This window comes from Pristiophorus japonicus, chromosome 15, assembly GCF_044704955.1.
Source record: "Pristiophorus japonicus isolate sPriJap1 chromosome 15, sPriJap1.hap1, whole genome shotgun sequence".
Taxonomy (NCBI): domain Eukaryota; kingdom Metazoa; phylum Chordata; class Chondrichthyes; family Pristiophoridae; genus Pristiophorus; species Pristiophorus japonicus.
Window position 1 is genome coordinate 66,220,789 of NC_091991.1, and position 24,098 is coordinate 66,244,886.

At 42.4% G+C, this 24,098-nt stretch overlaps 1 protein-coding gene across 1 annotated transcript in view; it reads right to left on the reverse strand.

The window, feature by feature from the left end:
* Window positions 1-506: 506 nt before the first annotated feature.
* Window positions 507-24,098, reverse strand: part of LOC139280827 (rho GTPase-activating protein 8-like) — a 58,158-nt gene continuing 34,566 nt past the window's right edge. Inside the window, exons 7-12 of the mRNA XM_070900558.1 lie at window positions 23,003-23,113; window positions 13,655-13,728; window positions 11,169-11,246; window positions 8,339-8,467; window positions 4,021-4,124; window positions 507-1,792 (exon numbers count right to left, since the gene is read on the reverse strand). Coding sequence (XP_070756659.1) covers window positions 1,595-1,792; window positions 4,021-4,124; window positions 8,339-8,467; window positions 11,169-11,246; window positions 13,655-13,728; window positions 23,003-23,113 — 694 coding nt within the window. The 3' untranslated portion in view covers window positions 507-1,594. The remainder of the gene's footprint in view (window positions 1,793-4,020; window positions 4,125-8,338; window positions 8,468-11,168; window positions 11,247-13,654; window positions 13,729-23,002; window positions 23,114-24,098) is intronic.

The window sequence follows — 24,098 nt, forward strand, 5'->3', positions numbered from 1 at the left end:
GTAAAGTTTGATTTATCAGTGGTCTCCTAATGGAATAAGGGACATGAAGGCTTTCATTTTCTGTGTCTTAGCTAGTTATCTTATCAATTTTTGCATTGATTGGTGTAAGCTGTATTTTACACACACAATGCTGTACAGCATTATAAATATTTTATTACTACTGTTTGTACCAGCAGCAATGATGACCATAGCATGTTCTGGGCAGAAGAGCAATCATAGCATGTTTCAATAAAGGAGTTAGATTTGGTCCTTACTACTAGGGGGATCAAGGGGTATGGCGAGAAAGCAGGAATGGGTTACTGAGGTTGCATGTTCAGCCATGAACTCATGGAATGGCGGTGCAGGTTCGAAGAGCCGAATGGCTTATTCCTGCACCTATTTTCTATGTTTCTAAAAGGAAAGATTCATCTTTGTTTCCTTGTGTAAAATCATTGTGTGCTAATGTTAACAAAACCAGACAGCGTAGTCTATGTGACATTTTATTAATTTAACAAAAAATATAAATACATAGTGGATGAAAAAAAAATTATGTCCCCATTAAATTATAAATTGCAAATTTGTGGTACACCACGAACACCTCTGACTAAAGCAAGCCCAGTCTGATGAGTTGAAGCTCTTCCTTCTGACACCTGCAATAGTCCAAAGTGAAAGAAACCTGGGTAGTCTCAACCCAGCTAATGGTTCCAGGAGCTTAGTATTAAAGACATCCAATTTCAGCATTAATAGTCACCGAGTCCAGAAAAAGGATCCATGTGCAAAATATGAAAAGTAAAACTAGTAGAGGAGGGGGCTGTTTTAAGCTGAAGCTTTGTTCTGCACTTGAATTGTTCTATAGCTAGTTGCGAGTGCTTGTTGCAGACACTAAATGGAAAATATTACCTCACTCACCCCTCAGGAACACAACATTTGCCCTCTAGTTGCCCTCAATAATAAAAACAACATTTGGGCTTACCAACACTCATTAGTCACTTCTCCCTCACATTAGTGAAACAGGATAGGGAAACACTGGACTCTGGTAGTTCTCACACCCTTGAGCACCAATGTGCAACAAAAGATTAATACTATTTTAAGGCACAAATGCATGATTCATACTAAGATTCTGTCTGCACTGCATACAAAATAAATTTGTATTTAAAGTAATGTTATTTTCTCATGTCTTAGTCACAATGGTACAGCAGGAAAACTGGCCCGGGCCCAGTTTGCACCTCCCCCCACTACACAGTCAAAACTAAAACGTGCTAAATAAAAAGTAGCAGGCATGTCAAAAAGTCTACAATTTTTATAAACAATGCCACTGGCATTATAAAAGCAAATACTGCCTTTTACATTAGTTTTCTTGTTTTATAGAATGAACTAAAGGAGGATTTGGGTGACATTTGACTAACCAGTCAAAACTGTGATCATTTTATATCACTTGCTCTTTCACATTTGTATTAGCAAGTGACAAATGAAGTGATATCTACTCATCCAGGGTGTGTGGCTAAAGTACATTAATACAGAACCAACTATAGGATTTGGCTTTTCAGTCGGTAACATAGGTTTCCATTCAGTTCAGTTTACTTACTGAGGTTAGCTGCAGTGTTTGAAGCAGTGTTTATGGCAGCACCTCATTAGGCAGAATCCTGGAGCTGAAGACTTGGCTGTAGTACTCAATCAGTAGCTCAGTAAACATGTTTATTGGGGGTAAGGCGTGCAGTGTTGCAGGTCCTTTCGGGGGCCAGATTAGGTTCACTCCAAAGACACATGCCAGGTTTGATGGGTTCATTTTATTAAAAATGCTCTCCTGGGACACCTAAGGCACAATAAAAGTAATTAAATTTTAACAATATGTATGTTGGACCATCGATGCCAATTAACAAAGATTTACCTATCTGGCAATTTAACAGTCTCCATCGCTCTAGTCTGGTTAGAGTACTGAGGTGGGGCATGGGGCAAAGACTGTCGCAGAGAAATTCGATTCACTCTGATAGTGGCTGGAGTTTCAATCCAGTTGGGGAGTCAGTCTGGGGCTGCTGACCCTTGCGAAAAGATACTGCATGCGGGATGGGAAATTCAACATCTTTTTTAAAAAGAAGGAATATATTCCTATATATGCACTTATAAAAACATTATTCGTTTTTGTTTTAGTTATCTGAACTGTCTTAGATATTTATTCTTGTTATTCACACTTGTAAGGCTTTATCTTACAATGCTCATGGCCAAAATCATAATGTCGTCTGATGTTTGAACAATCGATAACTAAAATTTAAATTTTCAATTAAAGCACGGGCAAAATTGGGCTGTTGAAAACTCTCTTCGCTGTGATTACTCGCAATAAGTGAACATCATTTTCTAATAAACTGGTTAATACCAGGAAAATGTTGAGCAATTATGCATCAAACAGGATGGCACCGTGGTGATAGCACTGGATACTTCTAGGCCAGCAAACTGGCTCTGCACCATGGCAACATCATGTGCCTGACTGTATCACCCAGCATTCAACTATGTCAGCAGAAATGTTGCCCATTTTTCAATTTCTTGCAAAAATAAAGTTACACGAATGGTGTGAAGTGATGGGACCTGTCACCTCTTTCATGGCAAAAATGGAATACCACAGGCCAATGCTGCACAGGTTTTTACAGTCCAACAGGAATGAATTACATCACAAACTAGAGTAGCAATAAATAATAACCCACCACACATATTTGAAAAAAATTGTCCAATAACGTGCAACACACACACTCCTTTAGTTGAAAAGGTATCATTTTCTTTTCCATTCAACCTGAATTTACATCCATTTATTTGACACCATAGGGCTTGATGGTTTTATGAAGATGTAACTATTATGACTGGACTCGCCATTAGTAGGAGCTCATGTGTCCCAGGCACAGAGATATGGGAAATTGAAGCAGTAGGATGACCAGGAGCAGGTGGGAGGGACATACAGTAATGACTCCCCATCATACTCAGTGTTCAAACATGTGCCACCACAAGCTATATACTCACACCACAGCACAGTTGAACCCTGCAAATTCATTGGAAAAGCTTAAAAACAGACAATGGTTCCACTCATTAATAGTTCAGGCAGGCAACAAATATGTTTTTTCCATGTAAAATTTATCCAGCACTTGCCCAAAGGACATTTTTTTTTTTAAAACAAGCACTACAGCCAAATAGTGTGTCAGAATATCTTTGGGCGGGTAGGGTGAACCACTGACAGCAATTGTGGAAAACACTAGGGCCCAGAACATTGCCCTTTCATAGTAAATGGGCAATAGGGGAGGAAGGACATACATGAAAGGGAAAATGTGTTTTTTTGGGCATAGTTTTCCCCTCAGTACTCTGCATGTAAAACAACAAAAAACTACTACCATTACCACGTACCTTTCCTAAATGAACAGTAAGAATTATCTTCTGCTTTTCTGTTGATTCATTTAAATAATTTAATTTAAGCACAAAAATAATGGTCTTCCCCAGAGAGTATTCTAGTTTAGTGAGGTTACAGAGCCCAGTAATGTCAGGAGAACAATTAATCTACAATGGACCCTCCATTATCTACATTTCATACCAGCCTCTCCTATTCACCATCAGACTTTTTGTGGGACTGAGCTTTGTGTCACTCGTCACTTTATCATATAGCCCACCAACATCTTGTGGAGGGTCGTCAATTTCAGCAAATGTAAGCACCATCAGGACAGGAGAGGAGAATGTGTCTTTTTTTTTGGGGGGGGGGGGGTGGGGAGTGAGGGAAAATGAGCTGCAGCACAAAGTGGATCAGTCCCAAGTTTCCTGATGCTGTTGATGAAACTGCATTTATACTGTGGAGTGATTTCATCAACTGGAGGGCGATGTCATTTGTGGCAGCTCACCAGCTTCCTACAATCTTTTTTTTTTAATAAAAAAAGGTAATTTAAGTTCCCTTCCTCCCAAGAGATACCATTGCATTTGTAAAACACAAATCATGCACATCTGAGACTGACAAAATGTTGATCTTTGTAAATACCATACAGAGCATTACAAGATTCCTTTTCCAATACTCACCATATTAAGAAAGCATATTAAGTACTTCACGACGATGTAATTGTGTTCTGGAAGTCTCTGCATTATTTGCTTGCATTGAGTTACTCGCAGGCTGCTTTCAACAGCTAGAATTAAAAGTACATGTATCTGTTAGATCTTTCTTAAACCAACTGAATTAAAAATCTAATGGATTTAAGTTGAAACCGCTGCTTCCACACTTACACGAACACTTTGATGAAACAGATGACTATTTATAGCCTATGTTTTTTCTGCTTACTTTAAGAGTCTGAAAGCTCTTCAGCAAAGAGCTAACAATGTTAGTTCATTCCACTGTCCTGGATCATCCACAAACAGCCCGAGCTGCTCAGACACTCCTACTATCTTTGATTTTGTATCTTTGTGCATACCAAAACTCTTCTCTCCCATCCCCAGACATTCTCTTCAAAAATGTTTCTGGCAAACTCACTCATTCTGCAAATATAACAGCACTTCATTTTCACCAGCACATACACATCTTTGCATCCACCGCATTCACTGTGTGATTAACTATTTCTGTATTTAATAGAGTGAAGAAGCAAAGCAACTTTGGCAGTGTCATTACTTTAATAAGACAGATTTCCTATTTACTGATCGCCATTAACAAGTCTCATTATAGCCCGTTCAACATAAACTATTAAGTTTAAAACAAATGAAAATTATCTGGCAAATATCTGCGGCACTAAATGTTTAAATTAAAAAGGAACTGCTACGGCCAGCATCATAGACAATATTCTATACCCCTGGGGCCATCAATTTCATTATAGAGCAATTTTGGAGGAGATAGCTTGCTGACATTTGTATAACAAAATCTGGATGGGGGAGGGGCTGCAGAAATGGGATCCTTGAATCAAGCCAGCAAGTTTTTCATTTTATTAAAGGGAGCATTCTCTTCAATAACTACTGCAGAATACACCATCTATCCCCACAATTTTTCAATGTCAAATATAAAAAGATATATTACCTTTTTATTATCCTTTGTAATTTTTTTTCTTGTTTTCTCCCCCTTCCCCTCCCCTTGTAGGCACCAGGAACTCTCTGGTATCTCACCTAGGTAGCCATCCTTTATCCTTTATTGGCAAGCTATTGAACCATGGCACATCATATCCTTACCCTACATATCCACACAAGCACTTTGCACATGGGTTGTTAAGTAGCGGTCATGAGAAGTCAATTTTCCCCTTCTGAACTCTGGGATATTGAGTTCAAATGCTATTGTCTTACTATTGTGCTAGCTGAGCTCATCAAACCCTACTGCCTCAACAGATTGAGATAACAGAGCTCTAAATAAGTTTGAGACAAATTCTCAAAAAAACATCTAGACAAAACCTACTGCAGATTAGGAATACAAATTCCTACTTAGATCCATCTCGAACTGCCCAGATTAAATCTGGATGGTTGGCAAAAGTAGAGAATTTCAGGATATTATTGTCGAGGGGTACCATGCATTTGTCAGACAAAAAAATTGAAGTGCATTTTCTAAGGCCAAAGGACTTTACAACAATTTATGTACAATATTCAGCGTGAAATCTTCTGCACTAATGTTGACTAAATATATTTTTTCAGTGTTGTCGTGATTCTACAGAATGCTAATGTTTAAACAAGTTCACATAATAAGCACAACATGCTACAAGTAAAATGTAAATGTTTCACTGGCTTAAGCTAGCAGCTATATCCGGGGTTGGCAGATGTTCCTATATTTCAGAAATGCCGGGCAAAAAGACAAAAAAAGCTAAAGGTTAAATTGCTTTTTACATTTGTCCAGACCTCAGCTTATCATCTTCTGAATCTCCATATGTTGCTGGAAACTCGAGCACCAGTCCAGACATTGAAGAACAGGCAAGCCTAGCACGTCAGTAAGAACCTTCAAACATTTTAATTTAGAAACACATACAACCTGCTTTTTGGATTGTCTCACAATAGAGTAAGCCCATTCTGCTCCGCTTTGCTGGAAATAAAAACAAACTCCTCTTTTCACTCCTTTCCTCATCAAGGAAAAATACCTTGCAATAAGCATTCATTTACATGATCTTCAGTGGAACTGTGACCATCTACTACAAAGATTGTGTATACAGCAACATGGGGAAAAATACAGTAAATTTTTAATTGTCACCCCAATTTTTTCTCTACCTCTCCTAAAGGCAGAGCCTCACACTGAGATACAGTTCCATAGGTACTGTCAAGTCCTTCAGTGTTTCTCCAAGTAAACACATTTCAGATGTGAGCTTAGAGAGTGAGTACGGTCAGGTTATTTGATTGTGAGGACATCACTGTCAAGCCAGTCTGGCCCCCATTTGACATACATATAAACACCCATTCTCAAAGTGGTCACTAGATAGTAAACAGGGGCAAGAATCCCAGCTAATTTTCTCTTCTTTTAGCCCACTGTGGCTCCATTCACTGCAGTTCAGGCTACCAATAGCAAATATAGTACAGGGCAGGAATTGAAGCTGGGTCTTTTCTGGTCTGCACACCATTATTAGGCAATGTAAGTACACATCAAGCCATCAGAGGAGCTTCTAAATGTTAAACTGGTGAAATATAGGGCTAGAAATTGATCAAAGGCCGCCACCGCCCGTTTACTGCCCAAAATATTGCTAAGATTCTGCAATTAACGCAGGCATAAAATTGATTAATAGAAAAAAAAATGCCTGACAGGAAAAATGGGCGTTGCACGTGGATTCTTGGCGGTCCTGGTCAAATTAAGTCCGAGGCTAGAGTTGGCCTAGGGAGGGGGGGGGGGAAAAACACAAAAAATATTTTTTCAAAAAATAAATAAAACATTGGAAAACATTCAGAGGGGCCTTTTTAACTGAATCGCTGCAAAAGGATTAAAAAAAAATGCACTTATTTTTTTTCACAGGGTTTCATACCTACCGTTCATTGAAAGGCTGCTCCGACTGCGTTTTTTTTTTGCAGAAGTACGGATCACCGCTCCCACCAAACTTGGGCGGGAGCAGTTTTCCCAGCGTTGCTCGCCTGCGGTCTGCTCCCCGGCAATATTTCAAAACTGCCGGCGTGAGGCCCTGATGAAATACCCAATGAATGAAAGACCGCCCAAAACAAAGAAATACAGCTGATAAACGTGGCGGTAGGCTGATCAATTTCTAGCCTGTAGTAACTTAGTGAAACAAACACATGCAAAAAAAAAAATCTGCATTTGCCAGTATTGATCAAACGTTCAAAATCATTTCAGTTTGAGGTAAAACAATATACATGCAAATCCTTTCTATTAGTTGTCATCTCTGATAACCTTTACACTTCCAGTTATTTTCATATACATTATAAAAGTTAATGAACATACCTAGAAGTACATTTTGAAGTCAGTCACATACATTCAATGACAATTGTTACATGAAGTAATTATAATGTTTTTGGTTTGATGGGTGCTGTAGTAACACTGAGCTACTGCAACTCTAACAGCTTTGATTCCCGGTCAAAGCTGATGTCAGTAGAGTTCAGGTGCTACAATCAGTACCATGGTGCTGGTCTATAAAATTTCCTCCCATGATGTAATTCTCTGACTAATTGGCGGTGTGTCTGTAGTACAGGAATGTAACACTGAAACCTACAAAATGATAAGATTCGCTTGCACAGAAGCTCAGCCTCTTGATGTGCCTCATCCAAGTAGCCATTCTTCATGTACAAGTCTACTTGGCAGCAACAGATCCAGCACACATTTAGAATGAATTTGACCCGAGTCCTGACTTTGAGAAGTGATTCTTGTTATACCTCAACTGAGCTGGCTAGGTTGTACCAGCTCTAAATCCCAGTACCAGCATATGTCTGTAAACATTGAATGTCACATCATGCACATGTAGTCAAGTTGTTGCTCCATATCTCAGGAAATGGAACGCCCAGTTTAAGGTGAAGTTGGACCTGCTGGCATGCCACACAATTACATATGCATTAATACCACCATTTAATATTTATTATAAGATGCAGTGCTGATATCTACTGCCATGCCATGGGTGAGTAGGTTCTGATTTACACTATTAAGTAAATATGGCAGTGCCACAGTGGAGACCATGACATCACAATGTACCTAGGTCTTTGGGTTCGATGCTGGCTCGGCATCACACTGACGAACCGAAGGTACAGGCAAAATAAGAGAACTCAGATTGTGCACCAAATTCGTGCTGTTACACAGTTGTACAATTCCTAGCAAACTGTTTGCACTAACATCTACAGACATTAATCAGAGGGAGAAAGGAGAGCATCCCCTACTTCAGGTTATGCACTTGCATTCAGCATAAAGGGCAGGGGGTTGGGGGGTGGGAGGGAAAATAGAACTTCTGCTTACTTCCAATGCTTTGAACCTGGTCATAAATCTGAGAGGTTAGAAGTGGCTGTGGAAGCTCCCGGAGGAAAGTTTTCAAGATAACAGCAGGAATATGCTCATCTCCATACTCCTCAAATTTAATTGGTTTTCCTGAAAAAGATAGAATTAAGGATATATCTTTTCTCTCGATAATATATACACGATACATCAAAAGCCTTGCAAATAGTGCACATGTCCTGCTTAGCCATTCTTAATTAATTATTCTTGTTACACTTGCCTATCTATCTTTACCATATACACTTCCCAAATATAGTTGCTTTGTTGTTGCATTCTCTCAGCTGTTATCTCAAAGATAGATGGCAATGTATTCCTACTGATGGTGGAGGCAGCAGCCTCCTGGTTTCTTGTATCACCAGAACTGTTGCAACCTTGGTTTCATAGGACCATCCCAACAAGTGCCCTGACCTGAACATGTTAATAATGAGTTTCCAACTAGCATTGCCACTTCCTCTTGCTGCCTTTTTTCCACTACCCATTCCATTTTGGTTCCTCTCATCAGTCCCACCTGCAGCATGTCTTTCCCTACAACCTTCCACTGTCGATCTATACCCAACGAAACTCTCATCACTCTGCTTTTCTCAGCAGCAACCCACACCACCCTCCCTAATGCTCCCACACTGGTCTCAGATCTCCCCGACTCTTGATTCCAAATCCCAACACCCACTTCCAGTCCTACCACATTATGGATACACTCTTCAAAAGTACTCCAAACATCAGGGCCACTCTTCCAGATCCCACAATCCCACGTCCAGTGCCCCCCACCCCCCAACCTCCCCAATACCATTGTATCCCAAAATTATATCCCAGTACTTTCTTCCCAACAGTTGCACAACTTGCAAAATGCATCCCACCTCTACCACACCCCAGCACTTTACTTCCAATCCCCACTACTGCTATTCCAGCATACCCATACCAAAAGATCATACTGCTGCCACTCCCATCCCATCTCAGTCCTCCGACACTCCAACATTTCAGCATCCCAAACACCAGCACCCTTTTACTATTCCCACACTGAATGCACATTCCCTTCCACCACTATTAAGTCTGGAACTAGAGTATTAAGCTTAAATAAAGCCAATTACATAGGTATGAAGAGAGAGTTGTCCAAGGTAAGTTTGGAAATTAGATTGGACGCTACAACAGTAGCTAAGCAATGACAAACATTTAAAGAACTATTTCATAATTCTCAACGAATATACATTCCTTTGAGAAATAAAAATTCCACGGGAAAAGTGATCTATCTGTGGCTAACTAAAGAGGTTAAGGATAGTATTAGATTAAAAGAGGCTTATAATTTTGCCAAGAAGGGTTGTGTGGCTGAGGATTGGGAGAGTTTTAAAAACCAGCAAAGGAGAACCCAAAAAAATTGATAGAGGGAGAAAATAAAATGAGAGTAAACTAGCAAGAAATAAAAACAGATTGTAAGAGCTTCTACAAGTTTGTAAAAAGAGTAGCACAAGTAAACATGGGTCCCTTAGAGGTGAAGACAGGAGAAATTATAATGGGGAATAAGGAAATAGCAGAGACATTAATCAAATATTTTGCATCTGTCTTCACAGTAGAAGACAAAAAACATTCCAGAAATAGTGGGAAGCAAAAGGTCTAATGAGAGTGAGGAACGTAAAGTAAGTAATATTAGTAAAGAAAAAGTATTGGAGAAATTAATGGGACTAAAAGCCAACAAACCCCCTGAATTTGATGGCCTACATCCTAGGGTTCTAAAAGAGCTGGCTGCAGAGATTGTGATCTTCTAAAATTCCCTAAAATTTGGAATGGTCCCAGTGGATTGGAAGGTAGCAAACTGGGACGAGGGGGTTATCCTTTGAGGAGAGATCAAGTAGAATGAGCCTATACTCTCTGGAGTTTAGAAGAATGAGAGATGATCTCATTGAAACATACACGATTCGGAGGGGATTGACATGGTAGATGCCGAGACGTTTTTCCCTTGGCTGTAGAGCATAGAAATACTTTGCTACCATAAATTAGAGGCTCTAATAATACATGGGAACATAAGAATTGCTAGACGGGAAAAGGATCCATTTTAAGTCCAACAAGGCAAAGGAATACACATTAAATGGTACGACACTGAAAAGTGTAGAGGAACAAAGGGATCTTGGAGTGCAGGTCCACAGATCCCTGAAGGTAGCAGGCCAGGTAGATAAGATGGTTATGAAGGCATATGGAATACTTGCCTTTATTAGTCAAGGCATGGAATACTCATGCACCGTTGATTTTCAATATTTTACACTAAAATATAAAACTGCTTTTTTGAGGGGAAATCCAGTGTCTTTAGTTGTTTTATGTTACTACTAGCTTAGCTCAGGTTTTGAGTGACTGACAGAGAGTCTTCCAGTGTTCACAGTACTAAATCCAGCTCGCTTATCCTGCTCATAGACTGAAGAAAAATTGCAAATATTATTCTGTTGAAATAAGGGAGCCAAATTTATGAGTGTAAAAGGCAGGAACCAGTTCATTGACCCCAGTCATCCAGAATTTCATCTAAACAAGCACTAATTCAGAAGCATGTTTTAATGTCATTGTCACAAGCAGGAGAATCAAACCAATAATCCAAGTTTGTGAAATCCCTCATCACTAATGTGAATCCAGCTCAAATACATAATGAACAGAAATATTACTGCACTAAAGTATCAACAGCACTGGAAAGTTATCAGATACGTGCCTGGAACAAAAAAGGAAAGTCAGAGTGCTGGACATCCCAAGTTTTTTTCTTTATTTTCCTGCATTATAAGCTGGTACTTTGGTGATTGCATTGAGACAGATGGCCACCTACCCAGATTATACTGTTTCTGGATTTCCTTTATGACCTGGATGTTGGCTGATCGTCTGAACAATCCTTCAGTGTGAAGTGCTGTAAACAAAATATTGAAATTTTCAGCAAGTTGTTCTCACATACAGTTTTGCTGCACTCTTGATCTGCTAAATGCAATTCAAGAAAGAGACATGGTGGTATTTTCTGAGATTGTCCTACTGGTCAAGAGCCTCACATACGAGGATATCATGATAGCACAATCACAATTTTCCATCCATTCATTTTAATAGACAGGAAGTCATGGAAAATACATCCTTAATTTCCTAATATGTGTAGCCGCTGGGTGAGGATCCTCACTGATAGAAAATTACCCCCTTGATCTTCACGCCTGGAAGAAGGCATAAGGGCCTCCGGATTGAAATGACATGCAACTGTTAAGCAATGGACAATGCATTTTAACAACACTGGAGTCAGTGTGCCAAATACATGGAATAAGGGCTCACCAAAATACTTTTTGTTAAAGGCAGTGTCCATTCAAATAGAGAATGATGGATACTGGAGCGGGATTACAAAGCATAAGTATCAACCATGACAGATAAATTCAGAATGTTTAAAAATGTCATTTGAATCCCCAAATTTGAAGAGATTATAGCCCTGAAAGCATTTCTCTTTATGGTTCACTGTGTAGGTTTGGGGACATAGTATCTTTTAGCTGACAGCAGATATTAGGAACACAAACAAGCAGTGAGCTCTGTGTAAGAGAGCATCCACAATGAAGGATGAACAATAGTGACATCATCACTGCAAATGTGAGTGATTTCCAAGAAGAGCACCATTAATAGTCATACATCAGCTTTATGTCCACAATCCACTGCAACATTCCTGGGTCAGTTGCATCATAATGGGGAACAGCTGGGCAAAAGTGAATTACTTCCCCACAGTCGTGTGAAGTGGGGGATGGGGAGAAAGCTATAGAAAATGGTCATCTCTGGTCCTCTCTAATACCTCTAAGTAACCCATTCTACAGAAGTATTGAAGGATGAAGCCTGGAAGTGTGTTGCCCATTCGTGCTCAAGATGTAGATGGACAACATAGACAGATGCATGGAATTTGGGGTGGTGGGAAAGAGCTAAGGAGAGGTTAATGATCAATAGCAAGATCCATTTAACCTTAAGCATCTGTCACTATGTAAGAGAGAGATATTAGCAATGGGTTACATGTAGTGAAACCATATGAGGAAAGGGTTCAGAATTTTGTTACACCAAATGCAGAGAGGAAATCTGTCCTTGGTATCAACCTGGAGAACAGCATAGTGCAGATGTTATAACTTTTCAAGTTTTTATTTTTCCAACCATAACATTCACAACTTTCTTGTCCCTTTAAACCATATCCAGGTCCTAATTGCATCATAGGACCCCGATTTGCATGCAGTAATGAGGCTCCCACCTAATTCAGGTGGACTCCAGGCCCACCCAGCAGACGACCCCAGGAAATATGGTGGCGGGTTGGATCTGAGCTGGAAAGAGGTGCCTATTTTAGGGCTCCTACCACCCCACTTCTGCTAGGTAGGCCGTTAAAATTGACCCCTACTTAAATTTGAGAAACTATGAAGGAGGATCAAAGTTAAAGAGTTAAAGGAAATATGAGGCAAGTCATTAAATAGTGATTAGGTGATGTCAAACTATGGCTTTAAAACCTAAAGATATTAGCAGGATGGAAATAGTGAGGGAGGTAAAGAGTTTCACAGAATTGAGGTGTTAGAAAAGAATGAGTTAGAGCAGAAAACTATGCCATGAGTCTGCACTTCAATGCAATGATGATGGAGAGAGGAACAAGAGCATGTAGAATGCCATATTTGAAGTTTAGAAGGGATAAGAGAGCAAAGTTCAGAGGAACAATGACCATAATAGTGTTAATAAAAGGGAGAAGAAAAGTTGGTGACTAGAGGCACGAGGGGGACACCCATCAGATCACAAGTTTTCTTCTGCATCCTATCGAGGAGTGTTAAAAACATGTTAGAAGAGTCTTCCCAGATGTGGAATAGTATATAATAACGGTTGGGCTTGGGTTTTATTAAGAAGAAATGTTGAGGGGAAATGAAATAATTGAAGAGTGAAACCTAGCTTCTTGGAGGCCAGCTACAGCAATGAAGAGATATAAAAGTTCCATTTCAGTGCAGAGATAGTAAGGCCAAGAAAGTTGCTGAATGAAGGATAAAGAATGGAGCCAATGGCAAGAGGTGGTAGCTGTTGGTCAGACTTTGGAAAGAGAAGTAATGAAAGTACATTTTTTTCAGATTCCTAACTGGAGGGGGGAGGGCTACAATTGCTTAAAGATAATCACATTAGGAGCTAACATTCTTAACACAAAGAAATGTAACATAAGAAATAGGAGCAGGAGTAGGCCCTTTGGCCCCTCGAGCCTGCTCCACCATTTAGTAAGATCATGGCTGATCTGATCATGGACTCGGCTCCACTTCGCTGCCCGCTGACTTCCATGAAACATACCTTTCTGCTTCAGGAACAGCACAGTCTGCCTCATTACCAGAGGAATAAGATCTCCATTTCCTTTGTTTCGGAGACTAGTATTTAAAAAAAATAATGCATTTAGACACCTGTGTAGCTTGGTTGCACACAAATCACTTTTATTAAAATATTTAAAAATAAAAAAAGTGTGTTTATTGCGAAAAGCCACATATAGAACAAGAACTTCCATTTATATAGCATCTTTAATGTAGTAAAATGTCCCAAGGCGCTTCACAGGAGAGTAATCGGACAAAAATTGAGACCGAGCCAACAAAGGATGAGGATGAGGATGGAGGAGAGAGATGAGAATGAGGATGAGGATGGAGGATGGAGGATGGAGGATGAGGAGGATGAGGGACTTGCATTTATATAAAGTTTTTCACGGCCACCGGATGTCTCAAAGCGCTTTACAGCTAATGAAGTACATTGTGAGTGTAGTCACTTTTGTAATGTGGGAAACGTGACAGCCAATTTACACACAGCAAGGTCTCACAAACAGCAATATGATAATAATCAGATCATCTGTTTTTGTTATATTGAAGGATAAATATTGGCCAGAATACCTGGGATAACGCCCCTGCTCTTCGAAATAGTGCCATGGGATCTTTTACGTCCACAGATGGGGCCCTCGGTCTAACGTCTCATCCGAAAGACGGCACCTCCAACATTGCAGCACTCCCTCAGTACTGCACTGGAGTGTCAGTCTAGATTTATGTGCACAAGTCTCTGGAGTGGGACTTGAGCCCACAACCTTCTGACTCAGAGGAGAGGGTGCTACCCACTGAGCCACAGCTGACACTAAGGAGACATAAAGTAACTAAAAGCTTGGTCAAAGAGGTAGGTTTTAAGAAACATCTTAAAGAGAGCGAGCGAGTTAGAGGTTTCGGGGGGAGAGTTTCTTCTTATTGGTTCCTGGGATGTGGGCGTCGCTGGAAAGGCCAACATATGTTGCCCATCCCTAATTGCCTTTGATAAGGTGGCGGTGAGCTGCCTTCTTGAACCGCTGCAGCCTGTGTGATGAAGGTACTCCCACAGTGCTGTTAGGTAAGGAGTATAGAGCTTAAGGCCTAGACAGTTGAAGGCACAGCTGCCAATGTTGGGGTGAAAGAAGTGGGGGATGCACAAGAGGTCAGAGTTGGAGGAATGGAGAGTCTGCGGAGAGTTGTAGGGCTAGAGGAGGTTAGAGAGAGAGGGAGGGGCAAGGCCATGGAGGGATTTGAACACAAGGATGAGAATTTTAAAATCCAGGCATTGGTGGACCGGGTGCTAATGTAGTACAGGGGTGTTGGGTGAATGAGACTTGGTGCGAGTTAGGATACGAGCAATAGAGTTTTAGATGACCTCAAGTTTATGGAGCGTAGAAGAAGGGAGGCCAGCAGGAACGCGCTGGAATAGTCAAGACTGGAGGTAAATAAAGCATGGGTGAAAGTTTCAGCAGCATGGGCAGAGATGGGTGATATTTCAGAGGTGGAAGTAAGCAGTCTTGGTGATGGAGAAGATATAGGGTCAGAGGTTCAGCTCAGGGTCAAATAGTCTGGTTCAGCCTCAGACAGTGGCCGGGAGGAGGGATGGAATTGGTGGCGGGGTTGAAGATGATGGCTTCAGTCTTCCCAGTGTTTAATTGGAGGAAGTTATAGCTCATCCATGGCTGGATGTCAGACAAGCAGTCTTCAACACAGAGGCAGCAGAGGGGTTGATAGAGGTGGTGGTAAGATAGAGCTGGGTGTAGTCAGCCTACACATGTGAAATCAGAGATCGTGTTTTTGGAGATGTCGCTGAGGGGCAGCAATAGATGAGGAATAGGAGGGGCCCTCCCAAGGATAGATCCTTGGGGGTCTCTCCAGTAGGCAATGGTGCAGGAGTGGGGCCATTAGAGGAGATATGCTGGCTAGGACTGGATATTCACTTCCTTAAAGTGTGGCATACAATCTTGTTTGGACTTTTGTTTTATATTTCACTATTTGGAGCACCATTCCAATAACAGAAACAGAGAAATTTACAGCGCAGGAGGAGGCCATTCCGGCCCATCGTGTCCGCGCCGGCCAACAAAGCCACACGGCCCTTGGTCAGCAGCCCTAAAGGTTACATATAAACCTATGAACAATGACGGAAAGGCAAAAAGCACCCAGCCCAACCAATCCGCCTCACCAGAACTGCGACACCCCTTATACTAAAATATTCTACACTCCATCCCAACCAAAGCCAGTCCTAGGAGAGGCAAAAACCAGATTAAAAACCCAGGCCAATTTAGGGAGAAAGAAATTGGGAAAATTCCTCTCCAACCCATCTAAGTGATCGAAACTAGTCCAGGAGATCACCTTGGTCGTATTCTATTCCCTGCAGTACTTACCATTATATGTGCTCCGTCCAACAAAAGGTCATCAAGTCTAATCCCAATTACCAGCTCCAGGTCCGTAACCCTGCAGGTTACTGCACTTTAAGTTCCCATCCAACCATCTCTTAAAAGTGGTGAGGGTTTCTGCATCCACCACTCTTCCAGGCAACGAGTTCCAGATCCCCACAACCCTCTGTGTAAAGAAGCCCTCCCTCAAATCCCCTCTAAACCTTCCACCAACCAACTTAAAACTATGCCCTCTCGTAATAGACCCCTCCACCAATGGAAATAGACCATTACTATCTACTATGTCCAGGCCCCTCAATATTTTGTACGCCTCAGGAGGTCTCCTCTCAACCTCCTCTGTTCCAATGAGAACAAACCCAGCCTATCCAATCTGTCCTCATAACTAAGATTCTCCATTCCAGGCAGCATCCTAGTAAATAATCTCTGCACCCTCTCTAGTGCAATCACGTCCTTCCTATAATATGGCAACCAGAACTCCACGCAATACTCCAACTGTGGCCCAGCCAAAGTATTATACAATTTAAGCATAACCTCCCTGCTCTTATATTCTATGCCTCAGCCAATAAAGGCAAGCATTCCGTATGCCTTCTTAACCACCTTATCCACCTGGCCTGCTACTTTCAGGAATCTGTGGACAAGCACTCCAAGGTCCCTTTGTTCATCTACACTATAAAGTGGCCTACTGCTTAATGTGTATACCCTTTCCTTATTAGCCCTCCCAAAGTGCATCACCTCACACTTCTCTGAATTAAATTCCATTTGCCACTGCTCTGCCCACCTGACCAGTAGACTGATATACCCCTGCAGCCCATGACATTCCTCTTCATTATCAACCAAACAGCCAATTTTAATGTCGTCTGCAAACTTCTTAAATCATACTCCCTATATTCAAATCTAAATAGTTGATATATACCACAAAAAACAAGGGTCCCAGTACGGAGCCCTGAGGAACCCCACTGGAAAAATCCTTCCAGCCACAAAAACATCCATCAATCATTACCCTTTGCTTCCTGCCTCTGAGCCAATTTTGGATCCATTTTGCCACTTTGCCCTGTATCCCATGGGCTTTAACCTTCATGACCAGTCTACCATGTGGGACCTTATCAAAAGCTTTGCTAAAGTCCATATATACTATATCATATGCACTACCCTCATCGACCCTCTTGGTTACCTCCTCAAAAAATTCAATCAGGTTAGTTAGACACAATCTTCCCTTAACAAGTCCATGCTGACTGTCCCTAATTAATCCTTGCCTTTCCAAATGCAGATTTATCTTGTATTTCAGGAATTTTTCCATTAATTTTCCCATCATTGAGGTTATGCTGACAGGCCTGTAATTACTCGGCCTGTCCCTTTCTCCCTTCTTAAAACAAGGGTACTATATTAGCAGTCCTCCAATCCTCTGGCACCATGCTCAGATCCAAAGAGGACTGTAAAATGATGGTCAAGGCCTCTGCCATTTCCTCTTTTACTTCGCTCAACAGCCTAGGATGCATTTCATCTGGGCCTGGGGACTTTCAAAGCTGCTAAGCCCCTTAATACTTCCTTTCATTATATTTATTTCATCCAGGATATCACACACCTCCTCGATAGCAGTATCTGCATTGCATCTGTTTTCACAAAGGAAAGGGGCAAAGTATTCGTTAATAACCCGCAAAGCATCTTCCGTCTCCACACAAAGGTTCATCATCATCATCATAGGCAGTCCCTCAAAATCGAGGAAGACTTGCTTCCACTCCTGAAGTGAGTTCTTTGGTGGCTGAACAGTCCAATACTTGAGAGACAGACTCTGTCACAGGTGGGACAGATAGTCTTTGAGGGAAGGGGTGGGTGGGACTGGTTTGCCGCACGCTCTTTCCGCTTGATTTCTGCATGCTCTTGGCATTGAGACTCGAGGTGCTCAGCGCCCTCTCGGATGCACTTCCTCCACTTAGGGCAGTCTTGGGTCAGGGACTCCCAGGTGTCAGTGGGGATGTCGCATTTGATCAGGGAGGCTTTGAGGGTGTCCTTGTAGCGTTTCCGCTGCCCACCTTTGCTGTGAGGGAGCTCCGAGTAGAGCACTTGTTTTGGGAGTCTCGTGTCTGGCATGCGGACTATATGGCCTGCCCAGCAGAGCTGATCGAGTGTGGTCAGTGCTTCAATGCTGGGGATGTTAGCGCGCCTGTCCTCCCAGGGGATTTGTAGGATCTTGTGGAGATATCGTTGATGATATTTCTCCAGCAACTTGAGGTGTCTACTGTACATTGGTCCATGTCTGAGCCATACAGGAGGGCAGATATTACTACAGCCCTGTAGGCCAGGAGCTTGGTGGCAGTTTTGAGGGCCTGGTCTTCAAACACTCTTTTCCTCAGGCGACCGAAGGCTGCACTGGCGCACTGGAGACGGTGTTGGATCTCGTTGTCGATGCCTGCTCTTGTTGATAGGAGGCTCCCAAGATATGGGAAGCGGTCGACGGTGTCCAGGGACGCGCCGTGGATCTTGATGACTGGAGGGGGGCAATGCTATGCGATGAGGACAGGCTGGTGGAGGACCTTTGTCTTACAGATGTTTAGCGTAAGGCCTATGCTTTCATATGCCTCAGTAAATACGTCGACTATGTCCTGGAGTGCAGCCTCTATGGACGCAGGCATCGTCTGCGTCCATACTGTAGCTCGACGACAGAGGTTGGGGTAATCTTGGATCTGGCCTGGAGAGGGCGCAGGTTGAACAGGTTCCCACTGGTTCTGTAGCTTAGTTCCATTCCAGCGGGGAGTTTATTGACTGTGAGGTAGAGCATGGCGGCAAGAAAGATTGAGAAAAGGGTTGGGGCAATGCCGCAGCCGTTTGACCCCGGTCCGGACGTGGATTGGGTCTGTGATGGATCCATTGATAAGGATCATGGCCTGCATGTCGTTGTGGAGCAGGTGGAGGATGGTGACGTACTTTTGGGGGCATCCGAAATGGAGGAGGATGCTCCATAGACCCTCGTGGCTGACAGTGTCAAAGGCCTTTGTAAGGTCGAAGGCGGCCATGTATAAGGGCTGCCGCTGTTCCCTGCATCTTTCCTGTAGCTGTCGCGCTGCAAAAATCATGTCCATTGTGCCCCGAAGGGACGAAATCCACACTGACTCTAGAAGGAGCTCCTCGGCCACGGGAAGAAAACAGTTGAGGAGGACTCTAGCGACGACTTTCCCAGTGGCTGATAGCAGGGAGATTCCTCTGTAGTTGCCACAGTCGGACTTATCCCCTTTTTTTTTTTTAAAAAAGGATGGTCACGATGACTGCATCTCTTACACAAACATTACTCTCATGGTCTCTAATAGGCCCTACCCTTTCTTTAGTTATCCTCTTGCTCTTAATATATTTATAGAACATTTTGGAGCTTTCCTTAATTTTACTGGCCAAGAATTTCACATGCTCTCTCTTAGCATTCCTAATATTTTTAATTTTGCTTCTTAACTTTCTATATTCCTCTAAATATACTATAGTATTTAGCCGTTGATATATAACATAAGTGTCACTTTTTTTCTTAATCCTCCCCTGTAAGTCGCTAGACATCCAGGGGGCTCTCGAATTATTTTTCCCAACCTTTTTCTTTAAGGGCACAGGTTTGGCCTGAGCCTTCCGGATCTCCTCCTTAAATGCTGCCCATTGTTCCAACACTGATTTACCTACAAGTAGTTGTTTCCAGTCTACCAAATCACTCCTTAACTTAGCAAAATAGCTTTTCCCCAATTCGGAACTTTTATTCTTGTCCTTATCCATAACCAACTTGAATCTGACTGAATTATGGTCACTGGCACCCAAGTGCTCTCCCACTAATAACCCCTTCAACCTGCCCAGCTTCATTCCCCAAAACTAAATCAAAGACCACCCCCTCCAGTGTTGGCTTGCTACATAGACCCAGTATAACAGATGCCTAGCTGCTAAAGAGCTCAGACAGCTTTAAAACTCACACATCATCCACACTCTGAAATCCAGAAAATCTTTGTCCATTAAGGCGCATTACATTGCACTGAATGTACGAGAGTGCTGAGAAATAAAACATTTGCACAGGATAAGACGTTACGGAAACCTTTTGCTGAAGTGGCTCTGAACTTCACATAACAGAAAGAAATGTACAGCATACACAAGCTCCCCAGGATTGGGAACAACAGCCATTTCACTATATAAACATTGAGGGCAAAGGGGGTGGGTTTAGGGTTGCTGATCATAAATCAATGGGCCCAAGTTTCCACATGATTTGCGCCTGATTTTTAGGAGCAACTGGTGGAGAACGGACTATCTTAGAAATCGCAATTCTCCACATTTTTCTTTCTGCAGTTCTAGTCAGGTAGAACAGATCCACTTTGGAACAGAATTTTTTTCTTCAAAAGGGGGCGTGTCCGGCCACTGACGCCTGATTTCAAAGTTTCCACAGTGAAAACGTACTCCAAACTAACTTAGAATGGAGCAAGTGAAGATTTTTGTAGAACTGAAAAAACCTCGTCTACACATTAAAAAATCAGGCGCAGGTTACAAATTAGGCGTCCAGAACGAGGTGGGGGGGAAGGGAAGTCATTAAATTCTACAATAAATCCTTATTTATACTTCTACAAATATTATACAAATAAATCCAACCTGAAAAAAAATTTATAAGCAAAGAAAAGATTAAATAAACCATCTTCCTACCTGTGTGAAAGTGCTTCAGCCAGCCTCACAAGTTCGTTCGTTCGTTCCCGACGGCGGGCGGGAAGGAGACAGTGAGAAGGCTGCAGGAAGCCTCAGTGCTGATGGCAATGTGCTTTTATTAAAAAATGTTCAAAAATTAAACAAAGAACTACAAAAATGGCCGAGTGCCAATGTTTCCGTCACACTGCGCGTGCGCGAACGCTCCAACGCGCACGCGCAGGGTTGCCGGCAGGAAAAAAAAACTAATTTAAATAGTATCCGCCCCCTCCCACTTACAAAATCGGCGCGAGTGTAGGCTCCGCCCCCCTGGGCACCGCGCCAAACAGACAAGGAGCTGCAGGGCTCTCCAGAATCGCGAGTTTCTTTTCCGGCGCCGTTTTAGGCGCGAAAAACGGGCGCCCAGCTCGGAGGGGCGCCCGTTTTTTATCGTGTGGAAACTTGGGCCCTATATTTCTATCTGGTACACATGTGCGTTAGTGATGTACATTTCTGTGACCTCCTAACTTTTCCAGGAGGAGAAACATTATTTTGTATGCATTTGACAGCTCTGTTCTGATGAGAAAAAACTGAAAAAGAAAAATGACCAATTAGTCCAGAATAATCCAAGGATCAATCCCAGATCTAAACTGAAGTTGCTGATTAAAGGTGCTACAATTCATCTAGGTACCCTTGCACTTGACAGGATAAAAATCAGTCAGGGCTCCAACTCACCCTGGCTATCCAGTGGCCAATATTTCCCTCTTCATTTTTTGCGATGTGTGGGCCCTTTAACTAGTTGCGCAACCCATTCAAATGTTCCGGCACGTGCGGTTTTTCCCATATAAAAGTCAATTAGCGACCTCCGCAGGACCTCCAGCCTGCTGTGTGGCCGCGCGGCTTAACTGGAACATTGCCAGTGACCAGTGTTTCAGATGGGGACGGGATCAGGAGGCACTCTCACAACCCAAACAATTGAATGATCGATCAACACTCAATGCTCAGGCTCCCATTTGAAGAATGGCCTTGGGTGAGGTACCATAAGGCTACAGCATTCATGGAACTAAAGCTTTGATATTAAGCCCCTACAATGGGCAGGAAAGGGAGCGGTTGGGGGTTAAAATGTGAAATCTACATAATCCGAACCCAACATGGTACACACACCACCCTTTTTACGCCGGTGGATAAAAGGGAGTCTGATAGACATTAACAAACTTAAATCGGGATCCTATAGTGCAGTTGGGAGCCCGATTTGAAATCAACGGCTGCTGCATGGGTTTCTCAGGGGTTGGGAAACTCAGCAGTGAAACGGAGGTGGGAGCTGCCAGCTCACCAAGATAAATGGTTCCTTTAGTACTACTTTAGTGTCAGCTGTGGCTCAGTGGGTTGCACTCTCGCCTCGGAGTCAGAAGGTTGTGGATTTCAAATCCCACTCCAGGAACTTGTGTTAAAAAAAAAAAATCTAGGCTGACACTCCATGCAGTGCTGAGGGAGCGCTGCACTGTTGGAGGTGCTGTCTTTCGGATGGATTTAAAAGATCCCATGGCACTATTTTGAAGAAGGACAGAGGAGTTATCCCTGGTGTCCTGGCCAATATTTATCTCTCAATCAACATAACAAAAAAAATACATTATCTGGTCGTTATCACATTGCTGTTTGTGGGAGCGTGCTGTGCAAAGTTGGCTGTCGCGTTTCCTACATTACAACAGTGATAATAATACTCTAAAAGTACCATTGGCTGTAAAGCACTTTGAGACGTCCGGTGGTCGTGAAAGGCGCCAAATAAATGAAAGTCTTTCTTTTTCTTTTCCTTGTGGGCCAAGAGGAGCAGGTGTGCTTCGCCAGGCCCCTCAAGGAAGCCCTCAGCCCTCTCCAGCCCCCTCACCCAGTCTTCCTGATCACAGGCTCCCTCCCCCCAGCCTTCCTCATTTCAGGCCCCCTCCCCCCAGCCTGCCTGATCTCAGATCCCACCCCCCCGCCCCCCCCCGCCTTAATGTCAGCCTGTTCCTCTGGCCAGCTGCCAACCGGGAGGCAGACCTAAAAGATTCAAATGGGGCCTGCCATCCTTGTGGTGGGATTCTTCTGATGGTTTCAGCCTCATTTGCACCTTTGGGGCCTAGTGTCTCAGGAGTGGAAATGGCACAAGAGTGCTTATTTGTTAACTTAGTTTGTGTCTTATGATAATATTCCTTGAGTATTGCCATTTCCTAGTTGAGCAATCGGCTTAGCAATGTATCCAAGGTATTTGTTGTTTAGATTAACAATATTTTAAAACAAGATTCTAATACGAGTTTGTAAAATCAATCACAAATAAACGAGGAATGAAAAAAGTGCAGACTTACTATTGCAGACCGACTCCAAACTGTTGCTGGGGAAGTGGAGGTCGGGGTGGGGGAGTCTTTGCTGGTCGAGGTGGCCCTCCCTTTCGAGAAGCTCTCAGCTTTTCATCATACCTGAAAGAAAGATGCAGATATGATTAGCATATTAAACTTTTATAACTACCCCATCACAATCGCCCCTTCAAGTTCCCATTGTTACACTTTCTTAAAGGAAGATAGGCAATGAATTTCACACAGTGCTGCTCCATGTATTCAGCCACCATGAATTGTACCTCCATAAAGAACAGACTGCTTCAGTGGCCATTCCTCTTCTATATGGAGATGGAGAGCTCCAACTCCATCCACTACCATGAAACTATACATCTGTTGACTTAAAATGACAAAACTGTTCCAATCAGCATTGCCATATCCAAATGTAAAGTCAGCATTGCAATTTAAATAGCACCATCGCTACCTCAAGGTCACAAACAAGCCCGCACAATACTTCATGTTAGAATTTATTTTGCCACTCTTTTCAATAAACTGTGGTCTCAAAAGATGAACTCATTGCTTATTCTAAAGAAGTTGACATTCCAGTGAATTGCTATGCAATACAATATACAAATGTAACGAAGAAGTTAGGCGCACAGACCGATGACTATAGAAATATAATGACAGTGGTCATATTAAAATATAGGAAACGATTTCTCTGTTACATGCTGTGGAAAAAGAAACAGCGCAGCAGTGTGAACCTCAGGATCTGATGACAGGAGGTATCTGCGTGAAACAGACTTCCATTATAATTTTCATTTAAAATGGTAGGAAGTTGCTAAAAATCATAGAAAGAGCAGTGCATGTGCCAGTGCAAGCTCTTCAACTGGAGCTATTTACTCTAATTCTATTTCTCTGCCCTTTCCTTGTATTCTTCCCTTTCAAATGTGTCTCCATTTCCAGTTGAAATGATGTTAGAATCTCTGCTTGAACAAATGGTACAGTATTCCATGTTCAAATAACTCTCTGTGTGGATAAAAAAGATCTTCGCACTTCCTCCTGCATTCTTCAAGTGCACTGGTTCTCAAGCTGGGATCCAACGGTTCAGGGAGTTCGTGAAACATGTACC